At 38.1% G+C, this 20,055-nt stretch overlaps 1 protein-coding gene across 1 annotated transcript; it reads left to right on the plus strand.

Annotated features, from left to right (window-relative positions):
• Positions 1-1,980: 1,980 nt before the first annotated feature.
• On the plus strand, positions 1,981-14,124 carry pde11al (phosphodiesterase 11a, like). The gene is made up of 20 exons (XM_085292332.1): positions 1,981-2,918; positions 3,673-3,831; positions 4,880-4,969; positions 5,169-5,309; positions 5,459-5,523; positions 5,678-5,810; positions 5,960-6,035; positions 6,121-6,188; positions 6,296-6,388; positions 8,401-8,451; positions 8,634-8,780; positions 8,863-8,970; positions 9,296-9,405; positions 9,486-9,576; positions 10,377-10,477; positions 10,709-10,786; positions 10,881-10,944; positions 11,828-11,902; positions 11,977-12,060; positions 12,152-14,124. The coding sequence occupies exons 1-20, from the start codon at positions 2,145-2,147 to the stop codon at positions 12,395-12,397; spliced, it is 2,754 nt and encodes a 917-aa protein (XP_085148458.1). The 5' UTR covers positions 1,981-2,144; the 3' UTR covers positions 12,398-14,124.
• The last annotated feature ends 5,931 nt before the right edge of the window (positions 14,125-20,055 follow it).

Raw genomic sequence — 20,055 nt, forward strand, 5'->3', positions numbered from 1 at the left:
CAGAGCACAGTGTGTGGGCTTGTGTGCATGTGTGTGTGTGTGTGTGTGCGTGAGACTCCAAGGTAACATAGGTGCATTTGTCAGTACAATGAAAATTGTTTTACAGTTTTTCTCAAATGTTAAAACACAAAAGCCAATCCTGTAACCCAAATGACCAGTAGTCTAAACACATTTACTAAATGTAGCCACCATATTCCAGTACCATAAACACATGTCACATGAAGACACAATTCACAAAACACAACCCTCTGTACTCATAAATCTAAACACATTTTTCCTTGCTAAAACACATGTTGCAAAACAACTCTGCTCATATTCTCAAATGAAAGCCCATGTGATGCAAAATGCTTGCCACAGTCACCAATCTTTGAACACAGGGAACACACCTGGCGTCATTCACTACACACAATGACTCAAAATTGAAGACACTTGTTGCTAATGCTGTACCCACATGTAAAAGCAAGTTCAGAGTGCACAGTATGCTGAAGGTTCCAAACAAACACAATGGATGAAGGCAGAGTCAGGGGAAGAGGAATTTGATGCAGAGGAGGGAGAAGAGCTGGCCCTGGAAGAAGAGGAGCAGGCCAATGAGGAAGAGGAGTTCAAATGAGAGGAGGAAGAGGAGCGACCAACGAGGAAGAGGAGAAGGCCAACATGGGAGAGGAGAAGGTCCAGGAGGGAGAGCAAGACAACCTCGCACCATCATTACGGACGAGATGCGAGCAACAGCTCAGCGACATGATGCCGCACAGTGATTGTGGTGTGTGTGTGGTGTGAATAACGTAAATAAAAAAACTTCACACCCTGTTCATGTTTTCAAGATTACTGTTGTGTGCATTAGATTCTGTTTTTGCATTGAGTTGTGTTACAGTAGTGTACGTACATGCAGGATTTTCTATAGATTTATACTACTCATATGAAACTCACAAATCTAAATGCCTAATCCTCTGCAGAGATCTACGACGATCCGTTACTGTATAGTTTCTAAAATATGCATTGGCAGTTATGAAACAAAGAACCTTCTCACAAATTGAGCATTGTGTTTTCAATTGTTTTGCTGTAGTGTGTAATGCTGTGTATAGTGTTTACAGTTTTGACAGCTTCGAGCTGCTCTCTTGGTGTGGGAGTTTGAGTTTTGCAGTGGGAAGGTGTGGTTGTGTTTATGTAGCTTTAGAGAAGGGTGTTGTGTTTGGACATTGGGGGACCTGGTGGTAACGTTTGTGAAATGTGTTTTAGCATTTGAGAAAAACTGTAAATAAAATTACACCATTTTTTCCTCATTTGCATAGAGTTGCTTGGGGAAAAAATGTGGTAAATTAACAGATTTTATTTAAATGTTTTCATTTCATTCTCCAACTATTCAGTCACATTCTGTTAGCTGGGAGGCAAGTGCCCTTGAGTTATTCAGAGCTGTTCATAAAGCAAGTCAGAGCTCTATCTATCTATCTATCTATCTATCTATCTATCTATCTATCTATCTATCTATCTATCTATCTATCTATCTATCTATCTATCTATCTATCTATCTATCTATCTATCTATCTATCTATCTATTCATCCATCCATCCATCCATCCATCCATCCATCCATCCATCCATCCATCCATCACATTTAAAATACAATGTGCATGTTTACTTTGGCCATCTGTTCAAACAGCTTCATTATTTAAATGTACATTAAAAACAGCGTTTTTCCTGTAAATGTAACTGAAACATCACTGACTTTATGGTGAGCTGAGTGTCTCTGGTGGTACAGAATAAAGAGAGGCACTAAAGACACTGCCCTGCAGTTGTCTTTTCTTTTTTCTGTTTTTTATTGCTGGGGAGAATAGGCGCTGTGTTTTTCCACACCTCTGCATACTATTCCACAGAAATCCCCAGAGAAACAGCTCAATCTCTCGTTTGACGGACAGCTGTAGCTCGTCTCTTGTGAAAAGTGAATTTATTTGACCACTTCTGCTGCCTGTATTTTGGGGGAGAACAAGGGGAACTATACTGGGTCATACTAGGAATGCATATAAAAATGTTTTGAGCTCATCACTTCTCTGTGAAGCTCGAATGTAGCTGCCTCACTCCCTCACTCCCATCTAACTCCTGCTCTGTTACATTTAAGAATCTCATTTGGTCTTCACAGCTGCTTTCACTATGACAGCGTTTGACTTCTCGGATATAGAGGCGTTTTTGGATTGCCACCCGGATCTGTTCGAGGAGTATCTCGTTCGGAAAGCCAAATGTGACCAGGTTAGCAGGTGGTTGAAGGAGCATCAGCCGTCGAAAGTGTCCTCTGTCGAGGAGAAGCGGGGCGCTGCCATGGACCCACTGTGGCCGACCAGTGCTGACGGACTCCGGCGCAGATCGTCCCACATGGAGCTGCGACGGAACTTTGCTCGGTCCAAAGCCACCACTGCACACTGGACATACGACGAGCACGTGAGTTTGAGCGAACACGAGTCCCAGTCCAGCATGAGGCGCCGTGCGCTCCTGCGTAAAGCCAGTTCACTGCCTCCCACTACCGCGCACATCCTGAGCGCCCTGCTGGAGTCCAGGGTCAATGTGCCTCAGTACGCATCCAGCGCCATTGACTATAAATACAGACTTAAAGAAACCAACGAGAGGGAGTTTTTCTTAGAGCTCGTGAAAGATATCTCCAACGAGTTGGACTTAACAAATCTGAGTTATAAAATCCTGATCAATGTCTGCATTCTTGTGGATGCAGACAGGTGTTCGCTTTTCCTCGTTGAAGGACCCCCTCACAAGAGGACTCTGGTTTCCAAGTTCTTTGATGTGCATTCAGGCACTACAGTCAGACCATCATCTAGCACTCTTAACTCCAATGAAGTGCAAGTGCCATGGGGGAAAGGTATCATTGGATATGTGGCAGAGCACGGGGAGACTGTAAACATCTCAAACGCATATGAGGTAAAGTGTACACCGTTATGATCAATAGAATTTGTATTCTTAATTTATGTGCGTCCATTTAAGCTGGCGGATATCAGTACATGATGATGTCGGGTATTGGACCCGAGTTTTGTAGTAGTAAAAGAAAAATTTCTGCAATACACATCAGGTTTCAGGTCCACCTTCAGCTGCATTCCCAAGTTAAAAGCATCCACAAATGTGTGTCTTTTTCAAAGTAATGGGACTTTTTTGTTTTGGTTTTTGCCAGCAGAGGTATTCAGGTGTTGGCAAAACTATCCCACTCCTCAGAACTTCAACTGCGCACGTCGTTCCGAATACCAAATGCAGGTTCTTTTGGATACAAAAAATACAATAGTCAAAGAAAAGGAAAACCAATCACTATATTTTTTCCCCCCACAAACTAAATCTGGTATTATATGCTAGACTTGAGCACCACATCATTATATCATCGCCCTGGGCTGCTTGGGAAACTAAGGAAACATGCGATCTACTACTCCAGCAGCATAGGTACGTGCCAGTGAGGGGTACAAGAGTCTCTCTGCTTATAGTAAAAACAGTTTCAATCAACAGAGGCTCAAATTTACAAGCCCAAGAGTCAGACCTAAACGCTGCGGATGCTTTATCATAGGCTTTACGAGACAAACGCGCATATGGTGAAGGAATGTAGAGCTGGGATGTGTGTGTGTGTTTTTTAATGTGGACTCCAGTCAATAAATATGTAATAGCCTGTATGTTTATATAACCACAATTCCAGGATCACCGCTTCAGTGATGAGATTGACAAGCTGACCGGGTACAAGACTCAGTCCATCCTCTGTATGGCCATCTGCAACAGTGATGGAGAAGTCATAGGTGTTGTACAAGCTATTAACAAAAATCCAATCGGCACCCCATTTACTGAGGATGACGAGAAGGTGAGGCTCTGTTATGCTGAAGAGAAGAAAATCATTCGCCTGTCGTACCAGCGGGCTTCACATTCATATTCATCTTCTTCAATATTACTTATCGCGCCATTAAGGGCATTTAACGAGGGAGTTAAATTTAACTGGTGCATCGTCTACCCCACCACCCAACACTAACACTTGCCATGCAACTGGAAATATTGTTTGTAATTTGCATCTTAATGGCTGCGGAGAGGGGTAAAGTGTTCCCTTGGAATCAAAACACAAGAAAATGGAAGAGAAGAGGTCAAGCTTTTACTCAAGCGTGGAGCATTAAATACGTTCGCCTGTGCATACACACAGTAAGAAAAGTGTTACTTTCAGTTGCTCCCTGTTCCAGTTGAAATGGGCTTACTAGAATATATGTGTGTTATAGCTTCATTTACGGCTCCGCTGCTTATGAGTACAATTTAATTCTCAGAGTTTGCTGACGAGACAATAATATTTCGTACATCCTGGAGATTGGAGGGTTTGGTAAAAACAAAACAAAAACAAAAAACTGCATCAATGCTGATATTTGCAGTTTGTAAAAATCACAAGTTTGCTTCTGCGTGCAGACCAGTTGCACTGACAAATTCATCCACAAGGTGGCAGAAAAAACTTGTGGAAATAAATACATTGTGAATCCGTATAGTATGCTCTAACGCTCAACTTCAAAGAAGCTGTGAGAGATTTAAGCTTCTTTTTCAAGTGTATATAAAACAAAGCACTAAATATAACTTTGGCAGAGCAACCTCAGAAACTATTTTTCAGCAACAAAGACTGTAAAAATAGGGAGGAGAAAAAGCTTCATCCGGCAGCTTGTCCAGACATTTTAAGGCCTTTGATGTCTTACTAAGTCTCTTTCTCTGAATCAGTACTTCATTAACAGCAAATCTATTTGAGAGAAATTTGCACTGAGAAGCAGCTGACTCCATCATGATCTTTGTATGCGCATTTACTCTTTCTGGTTCTCTTATTTGGCTTTATGTCATGCAGACATTGTGCATGCCTTTCTCCACTTTTTTGTGTTTTCATTCAGGTGCTGCAGATGTATCTACCATTCTGTGGAATATCGATTTCCAATGCTAAGTTGTTTTCAGAGTCTCGCAAGGAGTATGAAAGGAGCAGGGTGAGAAGTTTTAAACTGTGCTTTTACAAAAACATAACTGAACACAATAATCACTCCAAAACACATTAACATGCTGTATGCTTGCCTTTCACAAGTTAGGCTTACATTAACTTCAGCAGCGTGATATTCTATCAGGAATGTGGAAATATGTTTGTGTAATGAACAAATGAAGTTACGGTGTTTATTGTTGCTGCTACAGGCTTTGCTGGAGGTGGTCAATGACCTGTTTGAGGAACAGACCGACCTGGAAAAGATTGTCAGGAAGATCATGCAGCGAGCGCTGACTCTGCTGCAGTGTGAACGTTGCTCTGTGCTTCTTCTGGAGGACATTGACTCACCTGTGAGACCTTTCTTTTCCCATTTCCTCACAGATTCATCAGCTGCTTGATTTTCAGTGTATAACTAAACCAAAGTCATTATAACCTTTTTTTTTTTAATTTGCTGAATGACTTTATTTCTGATTGCAGTCATATATGATTTTTCTCATAGGTTGTGAAGTTCTCAAAGACATTTGAACTCATGTCTCCTTTGTGCAATGTGGACCGTGACATCAGGTTAAGGAGATTTTGCTCATAGATCACTACTGCAGAATTAAAATAAACACAAATATGATTAACATTAAAAGAAGACTTGCATTTCACTGTGATAAAATTTGTAGTCAGTGTTTCTGTATATTAATGTTTGACTGTTGCTTCCTCTTTGTAATAGTGCCCACATCAGCATGGAGAAGTTATCCTGTTCTGACTGGCTAATCAATAACAGTATTGCTGAGCTGGTGGCTTCAACAGGACTGCCTGTTAACATCAGTGATGTGTGCCAGGACCCACGCTTTGATGCTGAGGTATACACAGTGTAGTGTATTTATCAGATCTGAGGCTTTTATTTAAAAAACAGTCAGATAATATGAGTCATTTGCACCGTTGTTATCACTGCAAGAATATCAGTTCCCCCCCCCCCCAAAAAAGTAAAAAATGGCTTCTCTCTTTGCAGGCAGATCAAGCTTCAGGGTTTCATATCAGATCAGTGTTATGTGTTCCTATCTGGAATCGAACTCACCAGATAATTGGTAAGTGAACCAGAAAATAATCAGTTTTGTTTCACTGGAAACGAGTCCTCATGTTATAGTCATGATTTATGTATATTTTCCACAGGGGTTGCACAAATTCTGAACCGCCTGGACAGGAAGACCTTCGATGATGCAGATCAGAGGCTATTTGAGGTTAAGCTACACTAGCAACCTTCTGTTTGGTCTGCACTGTGACACTGTAGATCCGCAGGTTCTTTTCATGTTTCATATTTTTCCTCTGGCCTGTTGTTTGTGTGCAGGCATTTGTGATATTCTGTGGCCTTGGAATCAACAACACAATGATGTACAATCAAGTTAAGAAGACATGGGCTAAACAGTCTGTAGCACTGGATGTAAGCCTGTTCTTCTATCCATCACTCTATGTCTCTCTGGAGGATAAAAGATATTTATGTATCTTTTTCTATACAGTAATTTCTTTTTTTTTGTCATGTGCCAGTTTTCTTTTATGGTAAATGGCCTGTATTTGTACAGCGCTTTACTTTATGTTTTCTTTTATGTTTTGATGATTCCATGTAATCCATCCATCCATTTTCTTAACCAGTTCTCTAACTAGGGTTGCAGAGGAGCTGAAGCCTTTCTAGTTGACACAGGAGAGTGGTGGTTTACATAAGTTACCAGTCTATCAAATGGGTAGTATAATCTGATATCAATTCAAATCAATTTTATTTATATAGTGCAAGTTCACAACTATAGTTGCATCAAAGTAAGAGTAAAGACCCAACAAAATTAGAAAGAAAACCCCATCAATCACACAACCCTAAATAAGGAAGCATTTTATAAGAGTACGAAGGAAAAAGGGAGCCTGAAAGCTGAAGGTTCTGCCTACCATTCTACTTTTAGAAACTCTACAAATAAAAAGTAGGCCAGCAGCCTGATAGAAAGGTGAGCTGTTAGGAAAATATGGTACTGTAATTTGATGTATATTTACTACTACCTTCTATTTACATTTACCTGATTACTTTGTATGTAAGGAAATTTATTTTTAATTCTATTCTAAATTTAACAGTGAGCCAGTGAAGAGAAACTAATATGGGAGATATATGATCTCTCTTTCTGGTCCCTGTCGGTACTCTTGTTTTGGATCAACTGAAGGTTTTTCAGGGAGCTTTTAGAGTGCCCTGAAAATAATGAATTACAAGAGTAATAGTATTAGATAAGTGCATGAAGTAGCTTTTCAGCATCACTTTGAAACAGAATATTGCTAATTTTAGAGATTCAGGACAGTGTGAATGAGTAAATAAAGCTGAGTGTCATCTGCATAGCAATGGAAATATCTGTAATGTCTTCTAAATATACAGCCTAAGGGAAGCATGTAAAATATTAAAAGTATTGATACCAGCATGCAACGCTGTGGAGCTCCATGACTAACTTTTATGTGTAACTCTCCATTTACACACACAAATTGGAATCTATCAGATAGAGTCGCGCTATTGCAGAGCTGGATTCCTTTAATACTTTCAGTGTGTTCTGATCTCTGCAGTAAAATACTATGGTCAATGGTATCAATAACAATATAAGCTGTAGCAATAATCCAATCAACTCTTATTCATAAATGGGTCTATATTTATTGTGGGAAAAAAGCAAACTTCAATAAACTTAATGCTAAATCTTACAATTCCAAAACTGTAAGATATTACAAATTACTAAGCAATTTGGGAGCAGTATTAGAAATATGTGGTATATACGGGAAAAAATAATAATTTTCAGTGACATTACTCTGAAATGAAAACATATTTTAGGACACACGGTAAAATGAATTCAAACTACCTGTATGAGAAATTATCGATTCCAGAAAAATGCTGTGTCACCACTGTTACTGCTAATCTTAGCAGAGGCTCTTTACATTCATTGGTGTCTCAGTCTGCGTTCTTTTCCAGTGCCCAGTATCTAACCTGAGCAGTCACATTATCCTCAGAAAACATGATTCCTCTTCTTTACCATAAATATTTTAGTTGCTTTTAAATTATTAATGATAAATACACGTGCAGGTCTGCTCAGTTTTCATCAAGGACAACAAACACAGCTGTATTTCTGTCACACAATCTTTGATGTTTCTTTCATCACCTGATGGATTTTTTTGTGATTAGAGACGCCAAAATATAGCAACAAATTGGCTTTAAAAGCAGATACATATTTACTTTGATCTGATTACATAGGACGGTGAATACAGATAAAAAACATCAACACTCTTGGTAAATATTAATTATCTTTTTTAGCAGTGAGTGTACATTAGAGAGCTAGTCTTATGTTATTTAGGCCATCCCCTCATGACATCACCTCACTATCTGGGACAGTTTTTTTTTTTTTAATACATCAGTGTTTTGCATTATTTTCTGTTTTTCAGATGTTGTCCTATCACGCTACCTGCTCCAAGGTGGAAGTTGACAGACTGAAGGTAATCCTCAGAACTAATCAAATAAAAACATTATATAATGCATAAAGGCACTATACCAACATCAGGAAAATAGTGAAATGTGTCAGTAGATAAAGGTGCAACGTAAACCGGAAGGCTGTTTGCCTATGCTGTCATCCTTCAGTGGCACTCTGTGACTGACAGCACTGTCCTCTCCCCCTAAGGCTGCCAAGATCCCCCTGAGCAGTGAGTTAGGCATTGATGAGTTTCACTTCAACGACTTTTCATTGGACAACGACGCCATGATCACGGCTTCTCTCAGGATGTTTCTGGAACTTGGTGTTGTCCAAAAGTTTAAAATTGACTATGAGGTAAGGCCATGAAATGTGCCCTGTAATATGTTTATCCATCCATACATAAACATGATCATACCTTCTGTATATCTGTCTGTAGGTTTTGTGCCGCTGGCTTCTGACTGTGAGGAAGAACTATCGAACTGTGGCATACCATAACTGGAGGCATGCTTTCAATGTGTCGCAGTGCATGTTCGTTATGATCACGGTAAATTTTAACATAGAGCAAAAAAAGTCAGATGTATATCTTACAGAAGCAATGATGTAAAGTTGTTTTGCATGCCCACAAATAGATAGATCTATGGAATAAACTATATAAAAATTTCTAAGAGGTATATCCAAGGTATTTCTAAGAAGTCATATGGTGGTGGATTTGGTCTCTTATTGCTTAGGGTTGCTTCTATGTCCTATCCTATCCTAACTGATGCAAAATATCCTATAAAAGTACGTTAAATATTTAGTTAAAATAAATGAAACAGAATAGATTTAAAATTACTCAGTAAGAATGTGGCCATCTGCTTTGCATTGTGTAGACAGCAAGTTTCCAGGATGTCCTGTCAGATGCAGAGATATTGGCACTGATGGTTGGCTGTTTGTGCCATGACTTAGACCACAGAGGCACCAACAATGCATTTCAAGCTAAGTACGCCACAGAGGCCTGTGGATTTTGGAACTGGTGTCTTGTTAATGCAGAGAAGTGTAACTACTCTGTTGTTCCTGCAGGACAGGTTCTGCTCTGGCCCTGCTTTACGGGACATCAGCCACCCTGGAGCATCATCACTTCAACCATGCAGTCATGATCCTGCAAAGTGAGGTCAGGCTAATATTTTTCTATTTTTTGATAAATTCCATGTAATTCTTATGTTTTTGCAGAGGTTTCTTTTTTTTATCTTAATAGTTTGCTTTCCTTGTTCAAGGTTCTGTAACTTCCAACTGATAAAAGAAAATAATATTTACTTAATCCTTAATGAAATCTTGATGATTAATTTGAATAAATAACGTCATATGGTGTCAGTTAGATAGATAAATTAATATTTTTTTCTTTATTTTCTTATAGATAGCGGTTTGAATATGAAACGAAAATACCAGAGTCAAAAAAAAAAATCAAGGACAGACATTGGTGTATTTTTGAAATGTTATTTAATCAGCTCAATTGTGGATCAGTAATACATGCTATGGCCTGAGGCTAGTCGGCAATTTCTGTCCCTTTAGATTAAACTAAACATCAGCTCAGCAAGAAAACACATTCAAAATAACAGAAAACACAAATGCACAGACTTCATTCAATTTAAAAGTGTTGGACTGAGACCATTAGGCTAACAGAAAGCCACTGTTTAAAGAGTTCGAGTAAAGTCGAGAGGCTGCTTTGTCTCAGGTGAAAATCAGTTTGATCATTGGGATCCGTGTTTTTTTATCGATTTCTTTTAGCAGCGGACAGAGAAAGTCCAAACACGCTGCTAATTAACATTTCTAAAGGGAGCTTCTTTTGACAGTGAGCAATGACTTTACCGGTGCATTGGATTTAAGGAGACATTTTAGCCACTATTACTCATCCTCGTCTGCTTTTGCGTGTGTACCCACTGTATTGCATGCTATTGTGTTTTTATTTCACAGGGTCACAATATCTTTGCAAACCTAAGCTCTAAAGAGTACAGCAACATGATGCAACTATTGAAGCAGGCTATTCTCTCCACAGACCTTACTTTGCACTTTGAGTAAGTGTTGCTTTTTTTTCCTCACGGCATTCAAGGCCAAAATAGTTTGTGACTTGTAAACTTACATACATCATTATAAATTATTGGATGTATTACCATATTCTGAACAATAATTTTCACATTTTTTGTCATTACAAAGCTCTTCCACTTGGGTGGTTACCAAGATGGGGAGGGGGACAAATTGTGCTTCAACTTTTTTTTCTGTCCTTGATTATCTCTTTTAATTGCAAGGCGCAGAACCAAGTTTTTTGAATATGTTCTGTCTGGAGAGTTCAGCTGGACTGATGAAGGACACAGAGAAGTTCTCAGGTTTCTACATTTATATACAAATAAATCAAAATAACACAAACTATAACTGAATTTAAAAAAAAGAGATGGAAATGAGCTTTAATGTCATCAACAGGTCTATGTTGATGACAGCATGCGATCTGGGTGCAGTCACTCGTCCCTGGAAGATATCCAAACAGGTTTGAGCCTTTCACTATCCCTTCATCCAGGCTGCTAATGTTTTAATCACTGATAGTAATTATTAACGCAGCTGCTCTTGCTATGTATGGGTCCGAATGGCCAGAAAGGATGCTAGGTTGTGTACATGACCTTATACACCAGGGCATTGTGATATTGTTAGAAGCTGCATTTATAATAATCCTTATTGTGATACATCTTCTTTTTTTCCCCAATATATGCTAAGAAGTACATAATTGCAATACAACCAAAGAAGGTCTTTTCCATACACTCCGGAATATGCACTTGCTTCCTAGTGGCCCTGAGCCATGGCTATATTAAGAGGATTCTTATAATATATCCATGTCATGAATATGTTACAGGTACAGGACACTGGAGGATAGATTAGATTAAAAAATCCATCTAAGGTAGTGCCACAAACATCGCTTCAGTTTCTTTGGGACTTTTCCAAAAAGAGCATAAGGGCACTTCCTAAAGGCCATTTAAAAAGTTTTTTTTTGCATCCTTGACCCATACAGTTGTTCTATCTAGGTCAAGGATGCATGTTTCCTAGAGCTTTCTCATTAAATTAAATTAGCTCACTAATCCATTTACTTAATTTTACTTGGACACAAACACTCATTTGATTTTTTTTATACACAACCAAATTATATTTCCAAAGCTTAGTTTACAGTCCTGTGCATGTGTTTTTTTTTTCTAAAATAATGCATGTGATGCGTTAGCATGACCCATAATAGTACCATACTAATAGAAAGATAATTGTTCTTCTCATTTAATTTAAATTAAAATAAGGACAAAATAACAAAGTACGTTTAAGCCATTATTAACAGCAAACTGGTACATCATTTTTAGAGTTAACTAATTTGTTTCCCTCGATCTGCACAGGTTGCAGAGCTGGTTACAAGTGAATTCTTCGAGCAAGGTGATAGGGAGAGGTCAGAGCTTAAGTTAATCCCAGCAGTAAGTAAGGAAGCTTTAAAAGTCAGTCACACAATTTTCCACAATTTTCTTAATATAACTAGATCTCTCTCTAGGCAATCTTTGACCGCAATCGCAAAGATGAACTACCTGCCTTACAGCTTGAATGGATTGATGGGATCTGTAAACCTCTTTACCAGGTCAGACAACCCTTTATGATTTAAGTTAAGCATTTAGGTCTTATGAAAAGGTAATAGTAATTAAACTATTAATATCATTCTTTCTCTCCAGGCACTGCTGAAACTCAACAGAAAGTTACAGCCAATGATGGATGGCATCGATGCCAATCGAAAGAAATGGCAGGATCTCTGCTCATCCTATCAGCAGACACGCAGAGCTTCGGTGTCTAATCAGAGTACAGAATCAGGTCAGAACACTGAGTCAGGTGAAGAAGATGGAGAAAACAATGAAAACCTAGAGTCTAGAGAAACTGCGAAGCCAGTCGAAAACTCAGTGTTTGGGTCAAAGTGCAGTTAGGATCAAAGATGCAGAGAAAACAAGGAGATGGAAACATAGCATCTGCAGGAAAGAAGTAAAATAAGCTAAGTGTTTGGCAAGCTTTGCATTAAGTTGAAAACATTCAAATGTCCTCTGATTTGATGAGAAATGCACTACCCACTATTGGTAAATGAAAAGCAGCTTTCATCTGCTAGGTGTCCCAAGCACTACGTTAAACTCAGGACTGAGCTTTATCCCTACTGGTCAGACTCCCTCAGACCTCCCTCAGCTCTCAGATGTAACTGAGAGCTTGTCATGGGATGAATGAGAATTGAATAAGAATGAAGGATGAATAAGAAACCAAAGAAGGTCTCTTAATATTATAATATTTTTAATGGGAACTGTGTTAGAAATCCCAAAACTATTGGAATGCCTTTACAAAACAAAAAAGAATCACTGTGACAAATCATATAAATTGCCATTATGAATGTTTACTGGAGCATGATTGTGTTCTGGATAAGGCTGTGGTACCTCAGTTGCAAGTCTTTGGCTATATGGTGTAATTTTCAGTGTTTGTGGGTTAATTGAACTCTTTGGCCAGCCGCTTGTTGTGTGCAACACGTGTATTTTCTGGGGGAAAACAGGCAGATATGCGTCAAAGACTCAAACAAGAGGTCAGGGTTAAAATTTAAAGTCTGCTGGCTTGTTGTATGCACGTGTCTCTCTGTGTGTGTGAGTCTGTGTTATATCATGGTTAGGTAGTTATTTAATGGGTCTTAAAATAATTTATTGCAGCGGGATAGTTTAATTTCCAGTCTCATAAAATGTTTAATGAATGCTCACTTGATTGAGAAAAATACATGAATGCCTATAAGTCCATGTCCATGTGTTCAGTTCAGTGTTAGATCTACTTTCTCTTTACATGTGCCCCAACTGTATGCTACTAATTTTATTGTTTACTGTCTTTAAACTACACACAGTGGGATGAGTTTGTCTTACTCTCGCTAAAAAAGAAGACTCCTCAGTGCCCGTACTATGGCCTTTACAAGATTTCGGTGTTGTACATATAAAATATGGAAAAATATCCAACTGGAAGTTTCATAAAGCAGATTGTGTACATACAGTATATACGGTGCCATGAAAAGTATTTTCCCCCTTACTGATTTCTAAGCTTTGTGTATTTTTGTCACACTTACATGTTTCAGATAATCAAAGAAATGATAAATGATGACTTCATTTATTAAGGAAAAAAGCTAGCCAAACCTAATCTATGTGAAGTCATGGCCTGCCTCATTGAAAATAATGAAAATCATGAAAATAATTTGATTAACCGCGTTTTCATATAAAAGAAAAAAGCTGAGTCCAGTTTCATGAGCTAAACCCAGAACTGATTACCAGACCTGTTGAATCAAGGAATCACTTAAATGGAACCTATTTGACAAAGTGAAGTAGGTTAAAAGTCCTCAAAAAGCAACAGCTGAGAAACAAAGTCACTGATATCTATCAGTCTGGAAAGGGTTACAAAGCTATTTCTAAAGCTTTAGGACTCCAGTGAACCACAGCGGTAAGGACAGCACTATCCACAAATTGAGAAAACTTGGAACAGTGGTGAACCTTCCTAACAAAATTACTCCAAAGAACCCAGAACTGCATCTAAAGAACCGCAGGCCTCACTTGCCTCACTTGCTTCACTTCAGGTCAGAGTTCATTATTCAACAATAAGAAAGAAACTAAACAAAAATGACATCCATGGGAGAACTCCAAGGAGAAAACCACTGCTGACCAGGAAGAGGACATAGCTGAGCTCACATTTGTCAAAACTCTGTGGACTGATGAAGCAAAAGTTGAACTTTTTTAAAAGGTTTGAGTCCCATTACACCTGACATAAAACTAACCATCATTTCAGGAAAAGAACACATCATGCCAACAGTCAAACATGGTGGTAGTAGTGTGATGGTCCGGAGGTGCTTTCTGCTTCAGGACCTGGACGACTTGCTGTAACCGACTGAACCATGAATTCTTCTGGTAAACCCTGGAGGAGAATGTCCAGCCATCAGTTTGTGCTCTAAAGACAATGCAGGACAGTGACCCAAAACACGCCAGCAAGTCCAATGGCTCCAAAAAAAAAAAAAAAATTGAAATCCAATTGAGATGCTTTCTTCATGCATCCTAACTCTACAATCTGTCTGAATAAAAACTATTCTGCAAAGAAGAGTGGGCCAGAATTCCTTAATAGCAATGTGAAAGACTCATTGCTAGCTATCACAAATGCTTAATTTCAAGTCCTGCTGCCAAGGGTGGCACAAACAGCTACTTTGCTTAGGAGCCAATTAATTTTTCAAATACGGCTGGGTAGGTACGGATGGCTTTTAGTAAATGAAATCATTATTTTTAAACTGCATTTTGTATTTACTCTGGTTATCTTTTCCTAATTTTATAATATTGAAATTTGTTTGATGGTTTGAAACATTTAAGTCTGAGGAATACTAAAACTAAGAAATCAGGAATAGGGCAAATACTCTTTCATGGCACTTTACACTATGCTTTCATTTATTTGCCGATGCATGGTGATTGTGTTGAAACTGCATGCATCATATTTAATATTGACGCTGGACATTATCTCGATGCCTTCGACTGCCCAATGAGATTTGTTTTGCATGAAAGTATTACAACGGAAATACGAAATGTTGCTACTGCACTACTGTTGTCGAGAACAGATACAGATTTCTATTTTAGATCACAAACTGTACCAAAATGATACATTCATTATTTTTCATACACCAGGCTCTATATTTATAATTATTCCCTAAAATAAATTCTTAGAGAAGACAGGACGGCGTTTCACTTCAGACAAAAAGGAGAGGCAAGTTTTAAATGTGTCTCCATCTGGTTTTGTGAATAAAACTCTGTGGCATGAAAACTGTTTGTTTGGTGTTTATGTAACCAGAGTTATGTCATAGCTATTGTTTAAAATTACAGTAGCTGCTTCTTTATATCAGACCGTCTGACAATTGTGAAGTTTACTGACATTCAGAAGGAGGAAGTAGCACCATGATGTGAATGTATTGTTACTGTTGTAAGGCTATTGGCAAAAAAAATAAAATAAAATACATGAATAAATATGATAATCCATCAAGTACATTCTCCACTGTAAATGATATACACAATATGCCTAATGTGACAATGCACTGTGCTTTCATATGTGGCCAAGGATGACGCTGATGCACTCTTTCACTGAAGCACATTGAGGCAGCTGAGATCTGGAAGATTATGAATCAATTAAACATGCAGTCCCCATGATTCATTAGCCTGTAGGAACAGTTTTAGCAGCAATAACTTGAAGTAAAAACTCACAGTTTGGGTTTGGATCATCTTCAAACTTTACATCAGTATACCAGGCCATGGGGGAGCTAAGTACCTAGGTTGGCTAAGCATTTGACCATGACAGTCGCTGTTAGCGTCCAGTAACAATGTTAACCTTGAAATTTTTTTTAAGAAACAATATTGAGTAACATATCAAATGAAAGGGCATGGGGAAAGCTTTACAACACTAGTTTTATTTTTTCAATAAGACATCCTATGGAATCACAATAACATAACATAACAGGCTGATGGGCTCGTTCTCTGAGTATTGAATTGTTAGGAATTTAACATTTCAGACGCTAACTGAGGTCTGTAGACCCTGAGGTTTTTTGCAGTTTCTCGCAGCACTGCACAGTCTGACTTCATGGTGAATTTTCTGTGACGTCCATTCCTTGTGTTGTGAAGATTGTGTTAACACACATCTAATTTGTCCAGACCAGCAAACTGCCAAACTTCCGTTTTTGCATTTGATAAGAAACAGTTTTCTGCTATATACGCTCTTAATTTTTTATGGAAAATCAGCATGGATGTAGTTTTTCACATGGCTCCATACAGGCCTGTTAACACATTGTTTTTCACATGACTGTAGGTGTGGCTTCTCTCACTGTTGATAAAACCCCAAACACGTTGCTTGTGCATATCTGCAGCATCACAGATAACAAAACAACATCTGTCCACATCTGCTACCTGAATGTCATTAAACTTGGAAATTAATGCTTCTAATTTCAAGTTGCATTTATTTCTTATGTCTTTCATAAAAAGTAGAGTAAAGTGTTTTTGTTTGATTTTCTTGTGCGTATGGATATTAATAGAGTTTATGTGACTGAAATAGACAGCATCTGTATTTATGATATGCAGTGGCTTTGAGATTTCCCTGTCTCTTTGGAATACTGAAGAACAACATGGAGAGCAACAATATCTCTTTTTACCTTTTTATATTTGACAGCACATAAGAAAAGACGAACTTGCACTTTCAAAATCGTCTCAGGTAAAAGAGCAAAGTGACATGAAAGACTGCCAATGAGAAAAACACCGAAAAGTAACGATAAAGGTTGAATCATCCGCAAAGCCTCAAAACAGAAGCTGAAACATTGTATAGAGATTCTTTACATATTCATACAGCCTCTGTTAAATCCTCTTATTGGTCTGTGGAGAGTGTTTGATGTTGATTGTAATAGGTGAGGCAACAGTAGAAGCAGAAGTAATGTATAAAACCCAGTACAGCTTGATGCGTATTCAGCCGCCAGCTGCCAAGCCATAGCCAGACCCGGGCCTTAATCTATAATTTAACATGGATTGAGTTTATTCTCCTCAGGGTCCGTGATCAGGGAGAACTGGATGGAGACAGGAGAGAGAGCCTTCCAACCTCATTTTTGATACAGAGTCTGGCTCCAGCACAGTCTTTGATCTCTCTGCTGCTCTCGCTTCCTCTTCGCTGTGCTTGTTTTTTTTTTGTTTTTTTTGTCTCCCTCACATACAGAAGCAGCATCTCTAACTCATATCCTGTCTGACATACTGTACTATAGGTACACGCTGACAAAAAGATGCAGTGCATAAATGTCTGTGCGGAAAACAAACACCCCGAAGAGACGCGTGTAATGTTTAATAACCTTTAAGATATTTATGCCTAGTTTATATTCTGAGTCATTTTTTATGAACCAGAGCTCAAAAAATAAAAACACATAATAAGAAATAACCTCTGAGAATGAGTTACAGTGAAGGTTTTAAACAGTGTGTGTAAACATTATCACAGTAATGAGATCGCTCCAACTGCTGCTTTGTAAATCTAGAGGAAATGTCCTTTATCCATTTTTAGAAACTAGATTGCCATGCAAATGTAATAGTGTGAAGCAGACTATAAATATTAATACACACTCTTACTAATGGTGGTGTACTAGAAATAGCTGTGTTCGCCTCATGATTATTTCTTTGATTATGTGCAAATCTTTTTTATGATACAATGCCGGAACTCTATTATGAATTTTAAAGCAGACGGCACTTGTTGGGCATGCATCAGTGTGATGGCTTCAATAATCACACATTCAACACCACATCAAGTCTGAACACAGCAAACAAGAAACTTTGGGGGAGAAAAAATTAAAACACTTCAGTGACTGTAAAACACTATTTGTTTACATTTACTGTACTTAGAGTACTACAGTACATACCTTGAGCCACTCCTCATTTCCATATATTTTTCTAGGAAAATGGAAAATAGGTGCAGTGATTTATTGAAACGTGCAAAAACATTTATGGAAATGCACGATATAGTGCAAAAAACAGTTTCTGGCTCCATAACTGATAGTGTTTCCACTGTGTGTTCTATCCATGCTTTAACTGCATTGGTCATGGGTTTGAGGTCATTATGTGGCTGAAAAATGAAGCTGTGGCTAATCAGATGCTTTCAGATGGTACTCCATGGTGGATCGACATCTGATGGTAATTTTCTGCATTTATGAGTCCATCGATTTTGACAAGATCGCCAACACCACTGGCTGAAATGCAGCCCCAAAACATGACAGAGCCTCCACAGATGATGATTTGATCCTAAGACCTGTTGCCATTGATTTTCACCTTATTGGTGCAGAAATACTATTTTATGTTTGTAACTGTGTTATCTTTGGAATTATTCATGGATTCATTTAAATAAATGAGAACAAATCATGAGTTTTTGTGACAGGCTGTTAGTAATAAATTGTCTAAAGATACAATTCAAACATGTTTATTTGCTAAGTGGTCTTTTAAATGTAGACCCAACACTGATTCAACAAAGAAACATTCCTTGACCACTTTAAATATTGCAAAAAAGTCAGGAAGCAAAAGATAAAGAAATGAGCAGTGACTCAAGACTATTGCACAGTTTCTGTATAAAAGTAAATCAACAAAGAAGAAGCTAGTGTATTTACTTCCCCATTATTCCATGGCGACTTTAAGAATCTGCTTGGAAGTCAGAATAGCTCATATCACTAAAAATAGAATTATAAAGTGTGGATGAAAACATAATTTAAGGTCCATTTAGTAGTTGTTGTAAAGCTTTTCACCGCCATATTTGCAAAATTATTCTTGCTTTTAGTAAAATACTTGTGCACTGTTTACACATATGAAAATGTCTGGTATTCTATTCAATTTACGCCATCTGCCAACAGACGGCATATATGAAATTCTCTAAATATGGTGGCTGAATAAATGATTTTTCATTGGTTAGACGAGGACCCATTATAGATCAAAATTTATGTTTGTGCGTGCGTATTAAGACGCTGAAGTGTGGCTATTGTAGCTTTCAAAAGAAACTAGCAAAGAATTTTAATGATAACTTTAGTGACAGGAGACTAATATACTATTACTTCAGCTCAGATAGTGTTTTGCAGAGCTGTGACTTAGGAGAAAATATACAAAGGAAGTGAAGGACACAGTCTCACAATGAAGCATGGTGAGTTTTTACCTTGTGTTGTACTGTGGACATGAATAGGCCAGTTTTTTCATCTCTGAATGCAGAGAGAACAGATGGTCATGGCTGATTATCCTGGTAGGAAAATCAAGATGCACTGCACCTATTTAACCACTTTGTCAGTATTACCTGCCTTAATGAGAGTTAAATAAAAAAGGACAGAGGCATGAAGCACAAAGAGAAATACATATCTTCCTTCTTTTGCCTGTACTTCTCTGACCACTTCATTACAAATCCCATGTGGAAAGACCTGCAGACAAATAATTTTGTGCTGGTTCCTCTACTGCCAAGGGCTGTTTTTAAAATCAAGCATCCTCGCTGTCTTTCTGTCTAGGTGGAGAAACATGTTTTATCTGAAGGTTCTTTCCCTCTGCAGTCACATTGCACAGCCACATATCCAGTGGAGATTGGTGGGTTTTTTTTTTCTTTTTCTGCCATTTACTGATCTGCCTTGTCTGGCTGGTGTCTGTCACAATCAAAGTATCCTCAGTGTTACAACATGCAGATAAATAATTGATTCACGCAGGCAGCTCACTGGTTATGTAATGAAGCATCAGAGAGTACCCTACTCTGAAACTGTGCCGCAAGTAAAGACATAAATGTTACAGCAGCTTGTTGATATTTAGTGCATGTGTGTCAAATTTGTCAAATGATTTGATTACAAATTATTATTAATTGGTTTATTGAGTGGCTTTATTGTCATTGCAAACTAGGGTAGCAAAACAATGAAATTATTTTAGCACCTCCTGACATGCAAAACATTAAAAAAAATGGTGCAAATGGAAACATTTAAACATGCACATGAAAAATAAAGAATATATGGTAAGAAAATATAGTGCAAAGATTACACAAGTACTATATACACTATATTATATTAAGATAGAAA

Source organism: Mchenga conophoros, linkage group LG11, assembly GCF_057382185.1.
Source record: "Mchenga conophoros isolate Kocher_MC1m ecotype Shallow Benthic linkage group LG11, M_conophoros_male_GT1.1, whole genome shotgun sequence".
Taxonomy (NCBI): Eukaryota; Metazoa; Chordata; class Actinopteri; order Cichliformes; family Cichlidae; genus Mchenga; species Mchenga conophoros.